The following is a 19221-nucleotide window of genomic DNA, read 5'->3' on the forward strand; positions in this document are numbered from 1 at the left end:
TATTCAGAATGCATTAGGGCAAAACTGATCCGTTTTGGACCGATTGTGAGAGCCCTGAGTGGATTTCACAAACTGAAAGCCAAAACGCCAATGTGAAAGTAGCCTTAAAAAGACAATTTGCAAAACCGTTCCCTTGCTCATTATAAGAAACGTATCAAAGATATAATGTGGCATTGGACTTTGGAAATTAGTTTCTACAAATAAATTATCCACTGCACAATAAAATTAAAACCCACCTTTCCCTCATCCATTGGATTATCACTGATGTGGACAACTGGCCCTGGATGTGATTTGGATGACCTGAAAAAAATAAAAAAAAGGATGTACATTATATACGACAGCAAAATAAACCAAAGCGACATGCAATATGTTCTGAACTGGTTGTTGAACTGTCTGCTTATCTAGCATGTACACTAAGGTATAAATTAGCTAAATTGCATGCTAATCTACCCAAATACTTTAGGGGAGATTTATCAAACTGGTGTAAAGTAGAACTGACCCATAGCAACCAATCAGATTCCACCTTTCATTTTCCAATGAAGCTGTGAAAACTAAAAGGTGGCATCTGATTGGTTGCTATGGGCAACTAAGCCAGTTCTACTTTACACCCGTTTGATAAATCTAACCCTATGTTTTGCAACTTTAGCATAATAATCTCCCAGGTTCCTCCCAGGCCAACTACACAACTGATGTGGTATCAGTAGGGCAACTCTTATTGTGTATATTGAGCTAGCTGCTAGGTTGTTGACAACATATGAATATTTCCAAATGCTAATTTAGTTATTAGACGGGAAGAAATGTTTAAAAATGCAGCTTTTAGAAAATATGAATACTTCAAAAAAGGCCTCTTTCACATGACCATATGGCTTTTTCAGTATTTTGCGGTACGTTTTTCACAGATCCGTTGTTTCGTTTTTATGCTTCCATTGTGTTTCCGTTACCGTTTTTTACCGTATTTCCGTATGGCATATACAGTAATTTTCAATGGATGGTTCCGCAAAAACGGAACGGATACGGAAGACATACGGAGTACATTCCGTATGTGTTCCATTTAAATTTTTTTTTGCGCACCCATTGACTTGAATGTAGCCACGGAACGTGATTTGCGGGCAATAATAGGACATGTTCTATCTTTCAACGTAAAGGAAATGGAATGCAGAGTACATTCCGTTTTTTTTTTTTTTGCTGAACCATTGAAATGAATGGTTTCGTATACGAACCGTAAAAAAAGGCCCGCAAACGGAAAAAAAAAAACAGCCGTGTGAAAGAGGCCTAAGGTTGAGTTCACACCACCATTTAGTGGTCCATTCTTCCGATCTGTCTGTTGGATCAGAAGAACGGAAAGCTAAATGATGATGTGAGCTCAGCCTAAGGCCTCATGCACACGGCCGTGCCGTTTTTTGCGGTCCGCAAAAACGGAAGCCACCCGTGTTGCCTTCCGCAATTTGCGGAACGGAATGGGCGCCGGCAATGTTAATGCCTATTCTTGTCCACAAAGTGCGGACAAGAATAGGACATGTTCTATTTTTTTAACGGAGCCACGGATGCAGACAGCACACGCAGTGCTGTCCGCATCTTTTGTGGCCCCATTGAAATGAATTGGTCCGCAGCCAAAACGGCGGCTCGGATGCAGACCCAAAACAGCGGTCGTGTGCATGAGGCCTAAGTGGTATTGTATGGTCATAAGTGCACTAATGCCATATGGTAAGCGTCTGTCTTCTGAACTGCATGATAACACTTTCACACACATGGAATTTGGAAATACGAAATGGGTACAGAGTCTTCCAACTCACATACACAGGGCATACAAAATGCTGTAGAAAGTGGAGTAACATCTCAAGAGTGAAGTGTTAGGGTACTTACACGGCAACAATGAGAAAAAATAGGATGTGCTATTTTGTCAATTTTAATAAAAAAACTAATATTTTGTCCATTTAATAGCCATTTTTCAGAATGCCATCATGAAAAAAAAAAAAACGGTTGTAAAAATGGACCATTTAGCGGTTTTAAAGGGGTTGCCCGAGTTCATAGCTTAACCCTGACATATCCCCTTCTTCCCCCAGGCAGCTCCTCTGAGTGGAGCATTGGAGCATTTCAAGGGCCTTTTTTCTTGCGTTTTTACACTGCTAGGTGGAGGCTTTCGGCTAGCAGTGTTACTGGTGACTTCACTTCCACAAACTACAGCAATTCAGGCTCCTGAAAAACTGACAAAGGGACATTTCCATCAGAAAGGGGAATTTTGCTTTTAAACTCAATATTCAAAGCAGTACCATACTATTGAAAATTTAATGCAAAATACTGCCTTTCTTTGGCAGTCAGCAAGAAGAGATAAAACTCCTATATGGATAGGTACCTACTTCGATTGGGAGAATTGGGAGAACATTATGACATCTCTATTGTTCTCTTGATTAGGCCTAGATATAGATGCCCACAGAAGAGCACTGCACTTATCAGTGTACTGCAGTGCGACCAAGGATAACATCTGCATGGAGGTTGTATGTTCTCCATGTGTTTGGGTGGATTTCCGCCAGTTCCTCCCACGCTCCAAAGACAAACTGACAATTTAGATTGTGAGTAGAGATGAGCGAATTTCATATTTTGAAATTCGATCCCACTTCGTTTGGTGGTAAAAGGTGAATTGCGTTATGGATTCCGTTACCACCAACGCAATTCTATGACGGAATGCCTTTAGAGGCATTCCGTTATTCATTCCGTCATAAAAGAAGTCCATGGGCTGCAAAACGGATCCATTATGCAGGGGAGTCCTCTCCTGCATAACGGGACGGATCCATTTTGCAGCCCATAGACTTCTTTTATGACGGAATGAATAACGGAATGCCTCTAAAGGCATTCCGTCATAGAATTGCGTAATGGTCCGTGGTAACGGAATCCATAACGCAATTCACCTTTTACCACCAAAAGAAGTGTGAACGAATTTCATAAGTGGAAATTCGCTCATCTCTAATTGTGAGCTTCAATGGGAAAAGCAAGTAATGGTCTGTAAAGAGCTGCGGAACATGTCAGCGCTATATAATAGCCCCTTTACATGGTCCTATGTAGCAGGTGATTGTCGGGAAGGAAGCGTTCCTTCCTGACAAATGTATGCTGGTCAGTGGAGGACACCGCTGCTATTACATGCAGCGATCTGCTCCACAGTATGGGGAGGAGTGGTTGCTAATGCCATCGCTTGTCCCCATACAGAATCATTGTTTGCTGGCTGCAGAGGCTGTTTAGACGGCATAATGTGCTGCTGGCAAACAATGATTTTTACCCGTGTTTTGCTTGTTCATCGGTTAATTCGCTGCAACATTACACAGGCAGATTATCACTAACCAGCATCTCTACAAACACTCATCAGCAATAACCTGCCCAAACATCGAGCAATGTTAAGTGAGTAAAATAAATACAAAAATACTGCGGTAATTGAGTCACGTATCCCCCTTTCCTCTCTGGCCGCAGTGACCGGTCTAACTAAGAAAGTCAAGTGAGGCTGCTAAAAGTCCAAAGAAAGTATGACGTTAAAGAGACAGGACAAGGAACAGAATACAGAATTTGAAGTGACTTCAAAAAATCTATTTCTTCTTTAAAAAAAAACTGAATTTTCACACATAGGCTGTTAATATGTGTGATAAAGCAATTTCTTATGGTAGCGTCTCTTTAAAAATTCCCCTCATGAAAAATTTCCAATTTTTTTTTTTATGGGGGGGGGGGGGAATGGAGGGATTCTCCTTATTAATTATAGCATACTTGGCATCACTTACTACACAATTGTACTTTTCCACCTCATCAGGAGTGCTAATGATAAAGATGAAAACGCAGCGTAAATAGGTCTATTAGACGGACAAATTATCTATAATCACTTGAATCTGAAAGATTATCGTCACATGTAATAGTGAACAGTGACAATCATTGTTCATTTTCCATGGATCGGACAAATCTACTAGACTGAAAGATTATCCTTAGCCCACGCCACATTCCCTTGTCCAATCAGAAATCTGCCAGTCGTTACCAGTGCAAGTACTCTAGGGCCAACGAGCAACAATCGCAATATTTAACCTTTATTGTCTTGTGTAGTAAAACATCTTCTGAACACAGACATCTTGCTACACTAAGACCTGCCGCTCATTAATGAAACAATGTCTGCTCATCTAATAGGACCCCACCATCCTGCCCTGATAACAGCTGACAGCAGGGAGTATAGTAGGGTGCCCTTGTCCAAAAACCACCCACATAATTGCAAAGGCAGAAATGAAGTACTGGGAAAACCAGCTGAGGGTATAGAATGGTTGATACAATGTATGGACTTCTTCCAGGTCCCGCTGTGTACTGACTGCGCACAGCATCAGGACATAGTGCACGTAGGCGCGGACTATGACCTGACACTGTGTGCCACCAGGTCACAGCACATAGCGGGACCCAAAAGTAGTGATGCGGGAAGCGGTAAGTTCTGGATTTGCAGTGCCGTCCAGAGAAAGCAAGGTAATTTATTTATTTATTTTTTGTCTGAGGTCTCATAGGGGAATGATCTGAGGCTGATGGGGGCTTGGGGGGGCTGATGGAGAGCTGATCTGAGATTAATGGAGACTGGGGGGGTACAATTTGAGGCTGATGGGGGCTGGGGGTTCTAATGAAAGGCTGATGGGGGCTGGGGTATCTAATCTGGGGCTGATGGAGCTTGGGGCTCTGATTTGGGGTCTGATCTGAGGTCTGATGAAAAATCCTTTTTTTTTCTTATTTTCCTACTCCAAATCCTAGGTTCGTCTTATAGTCTGAAAAATACGATATGGTCTGAGCAAGGTGGCGAGTAATGCACTCATGTGATGCCCACCATTCCCATTTATAGTTGTACTTGTAGTCCCTCTTTTACAAAATGACTGGTTGGAAGGGTGGCATTGTATGACAGTGCCGCTGCCAATACTTCACTTGGTTGCCGTGTATATTGCCGAGTACCAAAATGAGAAGGGCTCGGCACATGATTGTGTCTTATTTCTTATTCCTTGTATTGGTGACTCATTTCACAGTAGTGTATTCGGATTCTAACTACCGTCCTCAGTGAGTCTTACCACCCTCATTTTACACACGCCGTCACAGGTTTCATTAGAAAAACACAAACATGGGAAGGACATAAAAACATAATGCAGATGTTCGCTGTGGACAGATGTGAACCCAGTGACACAAGGTATCAGTGAAAACCACAGAGCCACCAAGCTCCACTGGTTTGTACTAACGCCATGATTTCCAATGTATGTCCAGTCTATCACAGTAGGTATAGGTCTCAGATATGAATCATTTAATCACATTTAAATGATGCTCACAATGAGAATAGCAAGCTGCCTCGAGACCTATTTATACAGCAAAGCCGTCTGCAGTATAGCTTCTTGTAAGTTAATGAGCTCCATGGATTGCTGACGCATTTCAGGCAGAGTTTGTCAATATAATATTATTTTCTTCATGTTCTGTCTCATATTAGTTGCCGTTGAATCAAGCACAAATAAGCATGTTTCCTCTATCTGTTTAGCCCGCCATTTCCTGTTTGTCATTGTCACAACACATTCTGCTTTCCTGACATGCTGGATACATATCACTTGGTCATCTATTTCAAGTTAAGAAAAGCTTGCCCAAGTAACAACAGAAAAATGTTGTGGCATCTCAGAAAATGACTTTAGGGCATTGCCGAGGTAGCTTTCATACTGGTAAACTATTCTAAATATATATATGAAGTGTCTAAAGATGCAAATATCGCATGCATTTGTATAAGAAAACCATCCACTGATATAGGTGTCTGACGAGCACCATCGCAGGCAGGTTGGTCACATGTAGAGGATTTCCGAAATATTAATTCCAAGGTCACCCTGAATAAGTGGATTATATGTTACACTAGCTGAAAGACCCAGCTTCGCTCGTGTATATTTCATTTAATGTTTGTGTGTGTCGTTAAAAGATAGACAGTATCCACTATAACAGTGACATCTACAGTACCCTGCCTGCCCCCTTAACAGTGACCTCCACAACCCCCCCCCCCCCCCCCCCCCCCCCAAAGTGCCCCGTCTCCTTAAAATAAGACCTCCACAGCAGCCAATCAGATTCCACCTTACATCTTCAACAGGAGCTCTGAAAAATGAAAGGTGTAATCTGACTGGTTGCTATCGGCAACTAAGCCAGTTTTCCTTTACACCAGTTTTGATAAATCTCCTCCCATGTTGGTTTTCATTTTAATAGGCTGGACAACCCCTTCAGTCACAATTTCTATTTTTTAGTACATGCGGCTTTGAAAGACAACTTTTTTTCCCCATTTGATTATTTAAATAATTTTTGCGTCTTTTTTGGTAATACATGGGCTTTAATTTAAAGCAATTTTTATAATAGTATTTTTTTTTATACCTATATAATCAGTTCCACCAAACTCTTCCACAGACCAAATAGGAGACTCAAATGAGATGCAAAAGAAAGGCTGCTATCAATTAAAGGGTTTTCTATTATCAGGTTATTGATGGTCTAACAGCTTTAATAATATTTGTGAAGGTAGATGGCTTCATGAAAACAATGAAGAGGTCATAGCACTCACATGAACACTGCGGTACTTCAAACAGGTGGCTGGCAGGGGTGGCAGGAGTTGGACCTCCAGCAATCTGATATTAATAGCCTTTCCTGTGGACAGGTCATCAATATCCTGATCCCAGAAAATCTCTTTAACCACCTGTTTTGCCCAAGCTCTGGGAAAAGTACTTAAAGGGGCTGTCCCACTAAAAATATTCTGCAGTTTTTAAACCAGCACCTGGCTTTGGATACTTTTGTAATTGCATGCAATTAAAACTTTTGGATAGCTACTGAAATATTCAATAAAATGTATCAGTATAGCGCTACCTGCTGTTTGTCCTTTTTCTTATTTCTTTGTCCTGCTCACTGAGAAGGCCGCACACACTCAGTTTCATCCTTCAACTGCCTCCTGAGCTGTGATAGGGAGAGCACGGACACACCCCCTTAGCTGCAGCAGAAAAGACACTCCCCTTGAGCTGCCAGCTTGATATAAATCTAGCAGAGCAATGAATGGGGAGATCTCTGGATTAGGGTTGCATCAGGTATCAAAGTATTGATACCCAATTGATACTTTTAGACCCGGATCGATTTAATACCGGGTTTTACTATTTCCCGATACTAGGCTGCACTACTAGTATTATAGTCACTGGTGGCAGTGGCCACAGGGTCCCCTCCTCATTGGTGGCAGCTGCAGCTTACGATATGTTACCATGACAGCCAGGACGCTACTGAAGCCCTGCCTGCCATGGTAATCTCCCTGCTGCTGTGTGCACAAAGCATAGGGCAGCATCAACAGTGTAAAGTCCTATTCACCCCAATAGAGCTCTATCAGGGTGAAAAGGACAAGGGATTAAAAGATCCCAGGTTCTAGCCCCTAAGGGGGTTAATAGTTATTAAATAAATTATTTAGCTGCTCATATCTCCTGATTGGTAGCAGCTGGTGCCTGGTATTGTTTGAAAGCTGGCATTTCAGGTTTTTATACAAGACCAAAATGACACAAAAAATAAAATAAATAAAATCGGGAATAAACGAGGTAAAACCTGCTTGTACTTTCACTTTCCGCTGCATTCACTGCATCACAAATTCTAACAGGGATATCTTCTCATGTACTGAAGATAATGCTGTGATTTTTGTATTTTTTGAAAGCTTGAATGCCTGAGATATGACCAGCTCACTACTGCTATGTCTATGCAATTTTGTCTCCTGAGTTGTGTGCCAACAAGATTTACTTCAGACACATGCCGTATTTTTCGCCCCATAAGATGCAAAAAGTGTGGGGGGGAAATGCCAGAGGACCGGGAAGCGGTAAAGGCTCTGTACTCACCGCTTCCTGGTCCTCAGCTGTCGACTGTGCAGTGGCTGCGCACAGCGTGAGGGGGCTCTGTGACCTCACGCTGTGCGTGGCAGTTTACAGCACAGCCGGCGGCAGGATGAAGAGGATCGCGCTGGAGGAGAGGAGTGGCGGTGTCCGGAGCAGGAGAGGTAAGTGTTTTTTTTTTTTTATTCTATATGAGGCTTCTGGCGGCTGATATAACTTGGCTGGGGGCTGCTGAGAGGCAATGGGGCTGATATAATGCTGCTGGGGGCTGCTGAGAGGCAATGGGGGCTGCTGAGAGGCATGGGGCTCTGATCTGAAGTCTGATTGGGGGCCATTCACATTGGGGTCTGAGCTGGGATCTGATTGGGGTCTGATCTTAGGTCTTATTGGGGTCTTATTAACATTGAGGGTCTGATTGGTGGTCTAATGAAAAAAAAAAATTCTTCTTATTGTCCTCATCTAAAACATATAGACCAGTGCGTCTTATAGGGTGCAAAATCTACAATAAAAAAGGTGACATTTTTTGGAGGTTTTTTCCAACTTGACTCTGAGGAGCTTAAGGAATGGTCCTAAAGCTGGGGTTAGAAGGAAGCATTTTGAATTCTTTTTTCTCTCCATTTTACCGGCATATTGCATGAAGAACAGCTGTCAGATACAAAATAGTAAGTAATATTACCCTACAGATAAAAATTAGGTCAGATGAGCATCTTCAATAACGTCAAATTAAATACAGGATGATATGACCATTATGTACGAGACGGAGCAGGTCATTACTGCCAAACAACATATATTTTTATACAATGTTGAGACAGACATAGGCAATTACTGCAATTCAGTATCAGTGGAGCTCAGATCATAGGTTCTCCTCCTACCAGCTAAGACAGAGCATAACATTTATACTCCACAGTAGGTGGTGATCGAATCGAGCTTCAGATCCAAGATCCAAAGTCGATTCGTTCCCCAACTTTGTTTTAATTTTGTACGGACACTTTGTGCTTCGTGGAGTCAAAATTCATTGGAGTCAGATTTATCATTAGCTCAAGTCAGAATAATGGAGTGAAAAAGTCGCATATTTTTGCGCAATCGCTAAAATTGCGCATAAATTTTAAACTTTTTTCGGCTCTGCTCTATGCTCGCCAGTTTTCTGAAAGTGGGCGTGTTTTTTATGTAAATTAATCTCTAGACAGATTTACTATTGCGACTATTTAAAAAGCAGCAAAAAAGTCGAAAAAAATGCGCAATTTCACTCTAGTGAGGACCATGCTTATCTTGTGCAACTTTTTATTGGAACATGCGACTTTTTCGTAAAGACGTACGACTTTTGTAAAGCCGCTTACTTACAGATAAACTGCTACCGTCAAACCACATTTATTACAGTCTTAAAGGGCTGATCATAAATCTGACTTGGCTAAGGCCTCTTTCACACTTGCGTTGTTGGGATCCGGCATGCACTTCCGTTGCCGGAGGTGCCTGCCGGATCCGGAAAAACGCAAGTGTACTGAAAGCATTTGAAGACGGAACCGTCTTCCAAATGCTTTCAGTGTTACTATGGCACCCAGGACGCTATTAAAGTCCTGGTTGCCATAGTAGTAGTGGGGAGCGGGGGAGCGGTATACTTACAGTCCGTGCGGCTCCCGGGGCGCTCCAGAATGACGTCAGAGCGCCCCATGCGCATGGATGACGTGATCCATGCGATCACGTGATCCATGCGCTTGGGGCGCCCTGACGTCACTCTGGAGCGCCCGGGGAGCCGCACGGACGGTAAGTACACTGCTCCCCCGCTCCCCGCTACACTTACCATGGCTTTCAGGACTTTAGCGTCCCGGCAGCCATGGTAACCACTCTGAAAAAGCTAAATGTCGGCTCCGGCAATGCGCCGAAACGACGTTTAGCTTAAGGCCGGATCCGGATCAATGCCTTTCAATGGGCATTAATTCCGGATCCGGCCTTGCGGCAAGTGTTCCGGATTTTTGGCCGGAGCAAAAAGCGCAGCATGCTGCGGTATTTTCTCCGGCCAACAAACGTTCCGTACCGGAACTGAAGACATCCTGATGCATCCTGAACGGATTACTCTCCATTCAGAATGCATTAGGATAATCCTGATCAGGATTCTTCCGGCATAGAGCCCCGACGACGGAACTCTATGCCGGAAGACAATAACGCAGGTGTGAAAGAGCCCTAAAACTGACTTTAGCCATATGTGAAAGTGGAGTGAGCTGTCAGAGTAATGATAAATCTGGCCCATTAAGTCCGAAGTTGCGCGAGACTTTGGTGAATAACTTCGGCCTTCGATACTACGACTTTAAAATAAGTGCCAGAAGAGTAACTAGGAAAGGCTGGGCCCCATAGCAAGCATTTAAATAGACCCCTCTCCACTGAGCATTAACACACACTATGTGCATGAGGCATAAATCTGTTAAATGAGTTTTAGGAAGTAGCCCTCTCTAACCCAAAAAGTCCAGGTAGCTTAGGAAGAAGGCGGCCATGGAGGATCTGCTTTATATACTGTGTAATGTTGCACACCCTTCACTCTTAATTATGTGCCAGGTGCTTCCCCCCCAAAAAAAATAATATTGTGGGGCCCACAGCAGCCGCTATAGCTGCTATAGTTGTACTTATGCCCCTGTCTGGTGCCTTATGTGAAGGGTTATTTTGTATGCAGGGAAGGATGGAGTTAAGAATGAATTGCAGTGCATCCTGGGAGATGCAGGTGCTTAATCAGCTGCTGCCCACCCCCTACGGCCCCTCTGGCGTCATTGGGAGGATGTGCGGGTGGACTTGTCAGGGTTAGGCTACTTTCACACTTGCGTTCAGAGCGGATCCGTCTGAGGTCTGCCCAGACGGATCCGCTCATATAATGCAGACTTGGGATCCGTTCAGAACGGATCCGTCTGCATTATATTGTAGAAAAAATTCTAAGTGTGAAAGTAGCTTCAGACGAATCCGTCCAGACTTTACATTGAAAGTCAATGGGGGACGGATCCGTTTGAAAATTGAGCCATATAGTGTCAAATTCAAACGGATCTGTCCCTATTGACTTACATTGTAAGTCTGGACGGATCCGTTTGCCTCCGCACGGCCAGGCGGACACCCGAACGCTGCAAGCAGCGTTCAGGTGTCCGCCTGCTGAGCGGAGGCTGAACGCTGCCAGACTGATGCATTCTGAGCGGATCCGCATCCACTCAGAATGCATTGGTAGCTGGACGGATGCGTTCGGGGCCGCTTGTGAGCCCCTTCAAACGGAGCTCACAAGCGGAACCCCGACGCTAGTGTGAAAGTAGCCTTAAACAAGAACCCCTTTCCTTTCCCTCTGGTAGACTGCTAAGATTGTCCTGAATCCTTTTCTTGGTCAAATTTACCACATCTCTGGGGCCGAAAGGAACGTCTCTTGTAAAAAAAATACTTTGATTCAGTGGGAAAGCCCTTCTTCCTATCCGATGCTTTTTCCAAGATGTCATCCAGAGCCGTGCCAAAAACTCTATCTCCTTCGCACGGCAAAGAACAGAGCTTATTTTTTAACGCCGTATCACCTGACCAGGTATGCAACCAAATAGCTCTTCGTGAAGCGTTTGATAGGGCGGCTGTTCTGGCAGATAGTTTTACTATATCTGCAGAAGCATCAGCGATAAAATTGGCAGCCTGCTTCAGTATAGGGATTGAAGCAAGGAAGTCTTCTCGAGGCGTGCCGGATTCAATATGCTCCTCTAACTGTCCCAACCACAGAGACAGGGTTCTGGCGGTGTAGGTTGCAGAGATACCTGGTCTCAATATAGCGGTGGAAGATTCCCATGTCTTTTTTAGGAAACTTTCATATTTTTTTTATCCATGGGATCCTTAAGAAGTCCCAAGTCTTCAAAGGGTAGGGCAGATTTTTTTGAAATTCTTGCCACGGGGGCATCCACTTTAGGCGTCTTATCCCAAGAGGCCGAGTCCTCTTCCCCAAATGGATATTTTCTCTTGAATATCTTAGAGGCGAATAGTCTCTTTTCAGGGTCTTTCCATTCAGTTTGGATTAAGGACTTAATATTAGCATGGACAGGAAAAACACGTTTTTTCTTGTCTCCTAGAGCTGCGAACATCTGATCTTGTACAGATAGTGGCTCTTTCGCTTCTTCCAGATTAATGGTAGCTCTGATATTTTTTAACAAGGATTCCGTCACTTCCACTGAACACAGGGGTCGACCATAGGCATCTTCCGAAATATCAGAGTCTGAACCGGATGAAATTTCTCCTTCATCAAGATCAGAATATTGCTCCATAATGGGAGTGCTAGAAGTGGAAGGTCTGGGCGGTATGGCAGATAGCTTTGCTTCTACCGCTGACCCCACTTCTTCTTTAATCATGTTTCTCAGAGTCTCCACCAGGGAAGGGGTTTCTTCTGAGACCACTTTGTCGCAACATTTAAATTCTGACAAAGATTTTTTATGTGAGCCAGAAAGTGTTTTCTTGCAAATGGCAGATTTTCTTCAGATGGATAGTTCCTTTTTAGAAGGTTCTCTCCCCTAGGAGACACAAACTGCAGGAATAGATTTATTTTTGCCTGCCGGAGTCGGCAAAGCATATGCTACCTGATTGCATTTTAAGACTGATCAGGATCCTGATCAGTCTTAAAAATGCATTGCAAGAATGGATCCATCTGTCCGTTTGTCATACGGACAAACGGATCCGTTTCCAATTTTTTTCACATTTTAAATGTGCTGCGCATGCGCATACCGAAGGATGGATCCGGCACTAATACATTCCGCATGCTGCGGTTTTATCTTTTGCCTGATCAGTCAAAAAAACGGAACTGAAGACATCCTGAACGGATTACTCTCCATTCAGAATGCATGGGGATACGGTATAGAGCCCCTGTGACGGAACTCTATGCCGGAAAAGAAAACCGCTAGTGTGAAAGTACCCTTAGGCCCCTTTCACACGGGCGAGTATTCCGCGCGGGTGCAATGCGTGCGGTGATTGGCAGCTGCGTATGCAAATGAGCAGATGACATCATAGCTTTCCATGACATGTTAATGATGGCTCTGTTGGGGCTACTCATTCCTTTGCCGGAGGGCAACCTGTGTGCCCAACTCCCATATCATCAATAAAGTCAAATAGGTTTCCATTTAAAGCGTTTCTGTCACCAGATTTAACCCCATTAAGATAGCTGACATTAGCGATGTGCTAATGTCAGCTAAACCTAACTAGCCTATTCCTACTTTTATCTATGCCCCGTTACGCCATAAATATAAAATTTTATAATATGCTAATTAGCCTCTAGGAGCAGGGGGGGGGGGGCGCATTGTTCCTGCTCCTAGAGGCTCTGTTCTCTCACCAAGTCCTGATTGACAAGGCCCGGCAGCGCTCGCATCTATTTGCCAGTCCTGTGCTCTGGTGAAATCTTGCGCCGTTCAGTATTCGGTGCAGATGCAGTGAAGAAGCTGGCAGCCTGTGAGCATCTTTCTGTCACCGCGCCTGCGCCGAATGCTGAACGGCGTGAGATTTCACCAGAGCACAGGGCTGGCAGACAGATGCGAGGTCTGCCGGGCCCTGTCAATTAGGACTTGGAGGGAGGCAACAAAGGAGGGAGAACGGAGCCTCTAGGAGCTGGAACAACGCTCCCCCTGCTCCTAGAGGCTAATAAGCATATTCTAAAAGTTAGATTTCTGGCGTAACGGGGGCATAGAGAAAAGTAGGAAAAGGCTAGTTAGGTTTAGCTGACATTAGCACATCGCTAATGTCAGCTAGCTTAATAGGGTTAAATCTGGTGACAGACACCCTTTAAAGAAAGTTATTGGCTCCAAATGTTTTGTTTTCTCCTGGACCTTTGGGCCCCACTATGGTATCCCAGCCTGGGCCCACTGGAGGATCCTCTAGTACTCTAGTGGGCCAGTCTGAGACTGCATATACTTAAGCTATCTCCAGATTGCACCATTACTCCCTAGCTTGTTCTTAACTTTTAGAATGATTTCTACAGTGGACCAGATGTTCATCGCTCTGAAATGTTGAATTAAGCTTTCTATGCAGTCAGCTGTAACTACTCGCAATTTCACTGTACTGGACAAGAATAGCACTGTAAGCATATATCAGAGTTTTGAGCCGCTAATTATGTTCTGAACATCTGACCACAAATTTCAAATCACATTCATTTCTGGCCGAGGCCAAATGAACTTAAATTAGCATCACTGATGTGAAGTTCTGGAAATCAAATGACATTAATGAAGTTTAGAGATGATGTTCTATACAAAACATATATGTAACATAGTAACATAGTACATAAGGCCGAAAAAAGACATTTGTCCATCCAGTTCGGCCTGCTATCCTGCAAGTTGATCCAGAGGAAGGCAAAAAACCCTGTGAGGTAGAAGCCAATTTTCACCACTTTAGGGGAATAAAAAATTTCTTCCCGACTCCAATCAGAATAACTCCCTGGATCAACGACCCCTCTCTAGTAGCTATAGCCTGTAATATTATTACGCTCTAGAAACACATCCAGGCCCCTCTTGAATTCCTTTATTGTACTCACCATCACCACCTCCTCAGGCAGAGAGTTCCATAGTCTCACTGCTCTTACCGTAAAGAATCCTCTTCTATGTTTGTGTACAAACCTTCTTTCCTCCAGACGCAGAGGATGTCCCCTCGTCACAGTCACAGTCCTGGGGATAAATAGCTGATGGGATAGATCTCTGTACTGACCCCTGATATATTTATACATATTAATTAGATCTCCCCTCAGTCGTCTTTTTTCTAAAGTGAATAACCCTAATTTTGATAATCTTTCAGGGTACTGTAGTTGCCCCATTCCAGTTATTACTTTAGTTGCCCTCCTCTGAACCCTCTCTAGCTCTGCTATGTCTGCCTTGTTTACAGGAGCCCAGAACTGTACACAGTACTCCATGTGTGGTCTGACTAGCGATTTGTAAAGTGGTAGGACTATGTTCATATCACGGGAATCTATGCCCCTTTTGATGCAACCCATTATCTTGTTGGCCTTGGCAGCAGCTGCCTGACACTGGTTTTTGCTGTCTTTCTAAAATTAAACTGAAGGATGAACATCACATAGTCTAAAGCGGCTGGTTGAATTAACCCCTGCGCACTGAATCCTTAAAAAATATAAATAAATTGAACAGAAATATGACAATTTAAGCAGCATCTGCCACCAAATGCTCTTTTCCTATGTGTAAAGCAATTGTTTGAGAGTGGTCTATCTAATATATTCTGAAGTGAGGATTACATTCATTAATTATACTGTGATCCTCGCGAATTCCATCTGTTTTCTTAAACCTTTTCCACCCACCTCATGTGAATTAATGGGCTAATATTAAGGCCCTTGAAGCATTATAATTTACTTTCCCATCTAAAGGGGTTTTCCAGTAACAACAAGCATTCCACTATCCGATGGACCCCCACAGGTTGCAGAAATCGGGCTCCCAGGTCCCCTTTCTGAATGTAGTGACCACCACTGTATTCAATGTCTAAAGGCAGGTTTAGACGGGCCGATGGAGCGGCCAATTATCAAGAAGGAATCGCTCTTTCCCGACAGTCAACTGCTCGTTCAGTGAAAGAGACCGCTATATTTACATGCGGAGATCCCCACCACAGTATGAGGACGAGGGATCGCTATAGCCATCCCTCGTCCCCATATAGAATCATTGTTTCTGGGTGGCAGATCGCTGTTTAGACCGCACGATCTGCTGCCCAGAAAGGATGATCGGTGGTGATTGCTTGAACAACAGGATCAACAGATGAACAAGCATTTTGCTCATTCTTTGGGTGATCGGTGACACAGTTAGATGGCCAGATTATCAGTTCCACAAAATCCACCTTTGGGGTCTGCCAAAGATAGATAAGTTGACACGCAGCTATCTCAGGCCATCCCATAGAGTTAGAATCAAGTGTTGATACCTATGCTAATTTGAAACAAAGGAAACAAGAACCCTTTTCTCCTGATGAGAGGATAAGAGATAAATACCCTTTAAAGGGAGTCTGTCAGCACGTTTTAACTAATAAATGTACCAGCGGTGCCCAACAATACACGTTAACAGCATGGCAAACATACCTGTATGTCCTTTGTGATATTTATAGACTTGCAGAAAACAAACTTTTATTCTGATTGAAAACTGGTGCCAAGTGTCTAGCTGGGCAGGCTTTGATTTTCAAAGTGCCCAAGCGCCGGGAGCGCAGCAGAGGGTTGTAGAAACATATGCAAAAGTAAGCTCCAGCTCACCTGTATCTTATTTGTACCAGACGATTCCCGACCTTTTGTAAACCAGCACCGTTCTTAAAACAGAGACGATCCTTTATTCTTGAGTACATCAAGTACATACAAATATTCACGGCACCCGACTATAAACGTGTTTCGGACAAACTACATGTCCTTAATCATTACCATTACCATCCGAAACACGTTTATAGTCGGGGTGCCGTGATTATTTGTATGTGCTTGCTGTACTGAAGAATAAAGGATTGTCTCCGGTTTTAAGAACGGTGCTGGTTTTTACTTTGTGGGTTGTAGAAGTATCCCTGTGACGTCAGGGAGATGAAGCCTTGGGAGGAGCGCTTGGGCCCTTGGAACCCATTTTCAATAAGAATAAAAGTTTGTTTTCTGCACTTCTACCTATATCACAAAAGATGTACAAGTATGTTTGCACTGCTGTTAACATGTATAGTTGGGCATTGCTGGTACTTGCCTCTCTGGTGGCTGGGACTTTGGGAGTGCGCATAGGCGCGCATGTGCAGCAGCTCCTGTTCCAGTCATAATGAATCTGCGCTGCAGCGGTCGCCATAACGCCAGGAAGCTGTGTATAAAGTGAAAAATGAATCAAGCCAGCAAAAAAGGCAATATAGACATATAGACAATACATTACTAAGTGCCTTGTATTATCTTTGTCTATGATAAATGCAATCTGCTGAAGTGAGACGGCCCCTTTATACTCATTACATCCTTGACGATTCCAAGAGGCATGGAGGGCTAGAGAACATGCAGAGAATACAAGATCTGTGTCTTCCTGCATTGTGGAATTGACCTCAGCACGCAAACTGTGAGGTGAGAGCATCACAATGGGGTTTCATGGTCAAACAACGGCTAACAAGCCTATGATCACCATGTGCAATTCCAAGAATATATGCTGGATTGGTATGCCACCACTAGAAATATGTTCCCTAAAGGGATAAATCTAGCAGTATGTTGTTTGAATTTGGGTTGGCGGATGCCTAGGGAATGTTCCCTAGTACCTACAGTACTGAAATTTTGGTGGATAACTTATAATGATACAGAGAGGGGTCATTTTTATGCTACAGAATACAAAACCATTTTGCACGCTTCCAAAATTTCTAGCAACAATTCGGGTAAGATCCATTCATGTTTCAGCATGACTGTGCCCCTCTGCAGCAAGCAACGTCAATAAAGATATGGCTGAATGAGTTTCATTTGGAGGAACTCGAGTGACCAGTACAGAGCCTTGACCTCAATCCATCTCTTCTGGGATGATCTTGAACGCCAACTGCAAATCCGACCTGAACTGCCTGACCTAACAAATGCTCGTTAGGTTGCATGAGCACAAATCCCCACAGAAACTATCCAAAATTTCATGGAAAGCATTTCTAGAAGTGTGGAGGTAGTTATAGACACAGAGGAGGCAAAACTCTATGGTTTTGAAATTGAATCCCCAACAAGCACATACAGGTTTGATAAGTGTTCACATACTTTTGGCCATATACTGTAGTGCATGTTATCCAAAACATGCAAAAAACATAATGGTTATTAAATGGTAGATGTATTAAAGAAAAGCTGGTAAGCCAATGGCCGCTAAGCCCTGTGACCTCAACGTTACTATATATTGGCTCGGTCACAGGGAAGACCCCAGAAAACAGCACTACTTCCTTAAAAGGCTTGTCCTAGATAACTGAAAATTGTGGACATCCCCTACAACATCCAAAATAAAAACCATCATATACTCACCCCTTACTCAGGGGTGTGGAAATCGTATCGCCCGACGCCCAGGACATGCAGTTCCGGGCGCCGGGCAGGTAGTTTGTTCAGTAGCTTAGCCCTGCTACGGGCAAGTAGCAGGGCTGAGATGGCTTTGTTTTCCCGGAGCAGTGGATCGGCGACGAGCTGGGCGTGGAGAGGCATTCCCATGGTGATGGGGGCGTTTGAAGGTAAAATATACCATCGCATTGGAGAAAACTCAGATCCGATGGTATATTCCAAACCAGAGGTGTTCCCATGGTGATGGGGACGCTGCTCTGACAGGGTACTGCCATCCGCGGCACCTGAGGGGTTAATTGCGCGGACGGCAGCTCCCTGTCAGAGGTCGGGAATGTTTATACAGTGCGCCCCCCCCCCCCCCCCCCCCCGGTATTAAAATCATTGGTGGGCAGTGCACCCTCCCCCCCCTCCATCATTGGTGGCAGCGGCAGTGGCAGTTCCGATCTGAGTCCCGGCAGTGTAATTCTGGGGCTCCGATCAGTTACCATGGCAGCCAGGACACTTGGATGGGGGGGGGGGGGCGCACTGCCCACCAATGCAAACATTGTAGAAACATTCCCGGCACCCGACCTCTGACAGGGAGCTGCCGTCCGCACAATTAACCCCTTATATTATACCATCGAATCTGAGTTTTCTCCAATCCGATGGTATATTTTAACTTCAAGCGTCCCCATCACCATAGGAACGCCTCTGTGTTAGAATTTACCATCAGATCTGAGTTTTCACGATCGTGAAAACTCAGATCTGAAAAAGCTAATAGTATTATTTTCCGTTATAACCATGTTATAATGGAAAATAATAAAGTGAAATTCGGGTCCCCATTGACTTTAATGGGGTCCGGGGTCAAGTTCGGGTCACCGGGTTCGCTCAACATTAGCGGTGATAGAGCAGTGGGCGTAGAGCAGCGACGCAGGGCCGGGGGTCGTGGTGTAGTGACAGCGTGGGGAAGAAGAAATGACAGAGCTGGAGGGGTGGAGCAATGAAAAGTTCTGTCACGTCTCCGGCTCGGGGGGGAGGAGCAGTGACAGAGCCGTTACAGAGCCAGGGGCATTGATAGAACTCAACTCTGCCAGCATCCCTCAGAGGACCCCCTTTCTGCAGGTGTTGTCAAACTAGGAAGGTGAGGGGAATCCTTTCCATGCCACATCAGCAGCTAATTTGCCTAAACCACCTAGAGGTATGGGTAGTAAAGTGCTAAGAGCAAGAGTGTGCACCAAACTAATTGCTGTGATCACATTAAGGCCTCATTCACACCAGGCAGTGCGTTCCGGCCTGATTCTGTCCAGAATGCACTGCACCGCATTGCGGCCGGCTAACTATATTGTGGGGCAGGAGGGTGCGTAGCTGTCTGTTGAGGTGATTGGCACCATAACCATGCCCAACGGCTGCAATGCG

General features: G+C 44.3%; 1 protein-coding gene across 2 annotated transcripts in view; it reads right to left on the reverse strand.

Annotated features, from left to right (window-relative positions):
- Nucleotides 1-19221, reverse strand: part of STXBP5 (syntaxin binding protein 5) — a 427346-nt gene that overhangs the window by 192539 nt on the left and 215586 nt on the right. For both annotated transcript variants that reach the window (XM_040429504.1, XM_040429505.1), the window contains exon 6: nucleotides 237-300. In XM_040429504.1, the coding sequence (XP_040285438.1) occupies nucleotides 237-300 (64 nt within the window). The remainder of the gene's footprint in view (nucleotides 1-236; nucleotides 301-19221) is intronic.

Source organism: Bufo bufo, chromosome 4 (assembly GCF_905171765.1).
Source record: "Bufo bufo chromosome 4, aBufBuf1.1, whole genome shotgun sequence".
Taxonomy (NCBI): Eukaryota; Metazoa; Chordata; class Amphibia; order Anura; family Bufonidae; genus Bufo; species Bufo bufo.